Source organism: Montipora capricornis, chromosome 1, assembly GCF_036669925.1.
Source record: "Montipora capricornis isolate CH-2021 chromosome 1, ASM3666992v2, whole genome shotgun sequence".
NCBI classification, from domain to species: Eukaryota; Metazoa; Cnidaria; class Anthozoa; order Scleractinia; family Acroporidae; genus Montipora; species Montipora capricornis.
Window position 1 is genome coordinate 39,717,362 of NC_090883.1, and position 6,411 is coordinate 39,723,772.

Here is a 6,411-nt window from a genome sequence, read left to right on the forward strand (position 1 = left end):
AGATAGACTTTTTGCTGAATAAGAAGTAAAGCAAAGACTAAAAGTAAGGTAAGAAATAATAAACTAGTTTAGAATGACAGAAAACATAACGAATGACAAACATAAACCGCGTTCAAGAAGAACGGAGAATATCTGAAAGGGAAGAACTGAAAACAGCTGAAAGTGAAATTACATGGATAGGAGACAACGAACGCTTAGTCGTCAGTAAGAAAAATTAATTTAGGCGAGCTGTCAGATGTTGGTTGCATGATAATCTTCTTTAATGATCAATTTGTCTCGCTCGTTATGGAATAAAAGGCAAAAAAATTGCAGAAAATTGAGGGAACTTGGCATTTTAGACAATGGCGACAACTTTTTAAATAAATGTAATTATGTGTCAGAGCCATTTTAAAGTTATCTTCGGGAAATCTAAGACCGTACTAATCTATCTGATGCACTTAATTCAAATACAACAGTATTTCACACCAAGTTGTATGCAATATTGTCTCACATTAGCGCCACCATATAAAAGCCGGCCTAATTTGGTAGTTGTTTTGAGAACTTTGTGACTACGAGAAATGTAATTAATTTTAATATTTCAAGCCGATTTACCATGTGAACACAATGCAGAAATATATGTATTCAATTGACTTAAAAGCGCAGATTGCCAAAATAAGATTAATTCTTTCATTCCATTAATTTACACTGTGAATCTTCAGATTGTGCGTGATTCGACCTCTATTACGCTTATTCTTAGACGGCAAATTTACATGCAAGAAATGAAAATCAGATTAAACTATTGATGCAACTTTGTCATGAAGTGAAATCAAAGCAGCCTGAGTATATATCATAGATTGACGCGATAAATGGAAAAAAATAATCACCGTGTGAATAATAAGTGGAGACCAGCTAGTGTTCAATGCCTTCATAGAGAGAACAAACGTGGACTTGTCTAGCTATTCAATCAATTCCGTCAGCTGTACGCTGATTTGAGTGAGATTTGACTGACGTGTCATTGTAGGAAGACAAACTTGAAGGGCGGTAGAATTTTATTAAAGTAACAGTGCTGAAGTGCATGAACAACATTCGAAACCGGACGAATTGCGACAAGTGAAAGGATTGGGTGAAAACCAGGCTGCATCATGATAAATTACACATCAAATTTAAGCCAAGGAAACTCGATGACTGGAGAAATTTACGGACAGAAGGAAGCCACAATTCAAGCCGTATGTCTTGGAATCATCGCAGCGTTTGGCGTCGCTGGGAATTTGTACATTTGCAACGTTTTTTACAAAAACAGGAACTTGAGGAATACAACGTTTATTTTTCTCGCAAATTTAGCAGTTGCAAATATTGGCGCATTGGTTTTGTGCACACCTTTTCCTCTTGTGAACAGCATTCGTCGAAGGTTTAACCTAAGAAGGCCCTGGTGTATTTTAAACGGATTTCTGAACAACTTCTTTTTCTGTATTTCTATTTTCACTTTATCCCTTATCACCTCTCAAAATTATTTCACGATCGTCAAACCCTCAACTTGTGCTAAGTTACAAATCACACCAAAAGGTGCTAAATTTCACCTGATAGGCTTGTGGGTACTCTGTTTCTTGTTTTCTTTTATTTCATTAGGTCCCTTCGAAAACTGGAGTCATATTGTTTTCAACCCCACAACCGCCCACTGTGGATTAGCATTTCCTCAAACATTTGGAGAGAAATGCAAATTGACTGTTCTTGCTCTGGTGGCTTTTATCGTTCCAGTTTGTGTCATGTCGTTTGCATTCTTCCAAATTTATTTGAAGGTGCAGTCGCACGAAAAGAACGTCCTACGGAACGCAAAGCAAAGAAACATTTCAGCCGTGGTCACTAAAAAGCTTGCAGTAACACTGTCTCTGATGTTCGGCACTTTCGTCATTTGTTGGTTGCCTTTTTTTCTGCTTATAGCGCTAGCTGTCATTTACGATGACCCTTCCAAGCTACCTTGGAGCCTTGGCCGCATCGCATATTGGTGCGGATATCTGAATTGCGCTATCAATCCTTCATTGTATTGCCTGCGATCTTCAGCATTTAAAGATGTTATTCGAAGACCCTCTTCCACAACTACAGAAGTGACAATCAAACGGTTGGCGGTACCTTATAATCGCCGAAGGGCATTCTCGGTGCCAGCAATAGTAACAACCAGCTTCAAGCGTCCCAGGCAAGGGATTGATAGACAAAGCTATCCACAAATAGGGCATGAATACACCTTAGAGAACCTCGGAGTGAAAAACATCAACGAGGCCGTTCGTTTGCGAGCTTTTTCTTGTTCAAGCTATGAAATAAAGCCGAACACTGAAGAACACTTACGAGTTAAAGAAATATGTGGACCAAAGATAAGATTGAGCCAAGGCAAGGAGATAAGCACCGGTGAGGTGACAATTCTAAGCCATTACAACTAACTTGTATTTCGTAGTCTAAATTCACGCCACAATGGACAATCCGGGTTCATGCACATTGCTGTTACAGTTGAACAGGGAAGGGAACACTTTAATGCGGTAACCAAGAACATAACCGGATACAGTTAAAATTGAAGTATGAACCAATACGTCTGGCCATTCAGGCAGTATTATGAGAAAAAATATCTCGCTGTCTTCCGAACTTCTGCCATACACTGAAACCTCAATTGTAAGTCCGTCATACTTGAGAAATTGAGACGCCCAAGGCTAGGAAAGAAATTTCGATTCATATCCATTTTCATTCAATTGATTTGTAAAGCATGTCATATCAAAACATGCTATTTCTTTTTTTAAATAAAGGGGGTAGTTTCTAGCTAGGGAAGCTGTGGTGCTGCGTCGGTGGCGGAGTATCGTATACAAAAATTTGGTTTTATCAACGGAGTTGATAATGTGAATTGACCACCGTACAGGGATTCTAAAAGCTAACATTTCGAGCGTTAGCCCTTCGTCGATTCGCTCTGACGAAGGGCTAACGCTCGAAACGTTAGCTTTTAGAATCCCTGTACGGTGGTCAATTCACATTATCAACTCCGTTGATAAAACCAAATTTTTGTATATTTCTTTTTTTATCTTCTTGGTTGATTAAAGGCAATTTTGGGGAAAATTTCAAGATGTTCAAGTTAGAAACGGTCAGTTTGTGCGCATACGATCCGGCCGGCACATGTTACAGTCTGTATATAGCCGATACAAAACATGTAATAAAGGGTTCGGACTTCAAATGAACTAATTTTGCATTGTAAATAATGGCCTGTAGTATTTGCAATCAATTTATTGAGAAATAAATATCACAGTCGTTGCCATTTTAATTTCTTTTTTACAAAGAAATACTGTATGCTAACGTTTTCTTTTCCGCAATAAACAACTTCAAAGTTATCTAAAAAGAAAGATAGAATGGATGGAAAGTATGATTCTGAACCATCACATCTGCATTTTTACTTGACATTGATCAGCTGTATTCATAAAGTCTCTATGACAGATGAATTTACACAAAAAGATGATACACTCCGAAGTGGCTTCAAGGAAAACTTTAACTCAATTTTTAAAAACATTATATCATACCGTATAAAAAAGGATCTCTGTATTTGTGGAGGAGCTTCATCCTGTTCGATGTCAACTTATCAACCACAAGTTTTCTTTGTTTGAAATAACTGACAGTTGCAATGAAAAGTAAAGTTCCTTTATATTTGCTATTCAAATGACAAAGTTTCGACATTTACATTCATTCTAGGAGACTGTAGTCAGAGTCTCAGGGGTGCGTTCCTTTGGGATGATCCGAAAAAGGATCACTGATCCAAGATCACTTGGATCACAGTGCATGAAAGGAACCGATGAATCTACTCTGGGAAAGGATTCTTCGGTTCCTTTGATGCACCACGATCCAAGTGATCTTGGATCAGATCAGTGAGCCGTTTTCGGATCATATCAAAGGAACGCACCCACAACAATGTTTCTCGTGATGAATGCCAATTTCCTTGCAAAAATGGCTGTTTCTCGTTTTCATTTTTCGATTGCCAAGAAACCAGACTTTTTCGAGATATTAAGCCGATCAAATCGAAACTTCAACCCCTTTCCCCCCCCCCCCCCCCCCTCCATCCCGGGCATTTCACTATTTCTGTGCCCGGGGAGTGGGGGATTTGACCTTTGCCTGAGTGGGGTGGGGACAGCTGAACCGGAAGTGTCAGGTGTCAAATTATTTTTTTTCCGATCGGGCGCCGAAGTCGCGAACAGCTATAAAAACGTGTTTGGACGAGATCGAAGAGTTTAAAGGAAGAGATATAGCATTTAAGAGCTATTGGCTTACGAAAAAGGTCTTCCAAAGTTGTCTTCAAAGGAATTTTGGCTGCGTAATTCGTCTTTGTCATACTATAGAGTGAAAACAATATGGTACGTTTTCGCAACCCCATTTCATTGTTAATGCTCTGAAAGCTGTACGTTTCTGTTACAGGTAATCAACCGACACTTAACAATTTAAAATACATGCAGTTGTAAAGGCTTTAGGCTCTGTTGTTGATAATTATACAGCACCCTCTTAAACAAACTTTGCCGTGTTTCGGAGTTAGAGCAGCTTATACTTGGTTATTGACATCGTCCGACTTAACTCAATTTTAAAGTCACTCTTTTATCTAAAAAGAATGCGTTATCATTGGCAGGCTACACCAGGAAGGGTCCTCAACTATGTAAGGGTGCGGCGGGACCCGTGACCTCCTGCATGGCAGCCCGATGCTCAACCAACTGAGCCATCGGCTTAGTGGTTATCTATCGGGTCTCCCACCACTGCGAGCCGGGGTTCAATTCTGGCCTCGGCCAGCATGCGGGCTGAGTTTCAGTCGATCTCAACCTGACTCGAGGGTTTTTCTCGGGGTACTCCGGTTTTCCTCCCTCATCAAAATGGACTCACAGCTAATTAACATCTAGCTGTGGTGCTGTGCTCCGACATCAAACATGGACTGTATAGCGGCAGCCAGAGGCGCCTTTGTATGCTTTCAGCCCGATGTCGTGAGCCGCGCCCTTCGCAATTCAGTCCTCGACTGCAAGTAAGAGTGATTAGCACTAGCAATATTTATTTATTTATTTATTTATTTATTTATCGGTGTGTGGTTAGTTTTCTTTGTAGTGCTGCGTCGGTTGGGAGTAAAACACGAAACTTTGGTTCTATCGAACAACTTCACAAAGATAAATTAACCAACGACAGAACCGGATGTGTGGGCTGACATCTCGGGCAAACGCTCCAGACGTCAACTCACAAATCGTTCTTACAATAGTAAATTTGCCTTCATCAACAGGGAAAGAGGTTTAGTAGAAAACGAGACCGTAAAAAAAACGTTGGGGGGGGGGGAGGGGAGGTGTGGGGGAGCTTTCTCTCCGTGGGCGCTCAAGTTCATAGATACGAGAGTGAGTTATGAGTTGATTTAATTTGGTTTCTGTGCAGTGTCCCCAGATATTACGGTTTTTAATTGAGTGTCGAAGGTAATTAGTGAATTGCTTTGGTTTATGATTACTTCACTCAGTGATTGGTTCAAAGTTCTTGCGCAACTTTTTAAACCAATCAGACGTGAAACAGCCTACGTGAAACCAAAACCAATCGTGGCTCACGCGTGCACATTTTCCCGCGCTTTGTGTCGTCTATGTGTAATTAGCGCGAGTTTTGATTGGTTTACTGGATTGTCTCCGTCCTTTTTGATTGGCCAAAGTAATTACTTTGGTTTTGGTTTTTACGACACTCGATTGAAACTCACTGTAGTGCCCGAGTGCGTCCCCGAGTGCTAGAGCAGCTAGAGGTTTCACTAGGCTTTGCCACTAAAATGCTCCATTTTAATGCTCCTTCTTCCCCACTAAAATGCTTGGTCTCCCCCCAAAAAGTTACTAAAATGCTCAGTTAATGCTCATTATACATAGGCTGATAAGGCTGTCTGTGAAATTTGAATGTTATTAATTTCAACATTAAGAGAAATGAAGGCTCACCTTCACAAAAACGTCTATGTACAACACAAATGTAGTATGATAAGTTAACAATATTGATATTTAAGTCTCGGAAAGTTAGTCTCAGTGTTGTTGCGTTGCAACATAAGTGATGTTTCAATGTAATCTTTAAGGATTCTTCTTGTCGGTTTTGTCGCGAAATTTTCATTCTCTCTGCGAAAAAAACAAAAATTGGTGGGGGGGGGGTGAATGCCACTAGTAAGTGGCCTTCTAAATAATAAAATAAAAATAAATATATACAAATACTATATAATCTACTTAACTACTTAAAAGATAAAATGTAGCATTATAATCACGTCACAATTCATCAAGTAACTTAAATAGAAATGCTCGCATAGTGCTTAATGCTTTTGTTTCACTAAAATGCTCGAAAAAATGCCAGCATAATGTACAAAAGCCTAGTTCTCACTTTTAAAGGCTTGAAAAAATGGCGCGAGACCTTTGAACCAATCACTGACTGAAG

General features: G+C 39.7%; 1 protein-coding gene across 1 annotated transcript; it reads left to right on the forward strand.

Annotated features, from left to right (window-relative positions):
- Positions 1 to 904: 904 nt before the first annotated feature.
- Positions 905 to 2,876, forward strand: LOC138053349 (histamine H2 receptor-like). Its single transcript, XM_068900000.1, has one exon. The coding sequence runs from the start codon at positions 1,122 to 1,124 to the stop codon at positions 2,409 to 2,411; it is 1,290 nt and encodes a 429-aa protein (XP_068756101.1). The 5' UTR covers positions 905 to 1,121; the 3' UTR covers positions 2,412 to 2,876.
- The last annotated feature ends 3,535 nt before the right edge of the window (positions 2,877 to 6,411 follow it).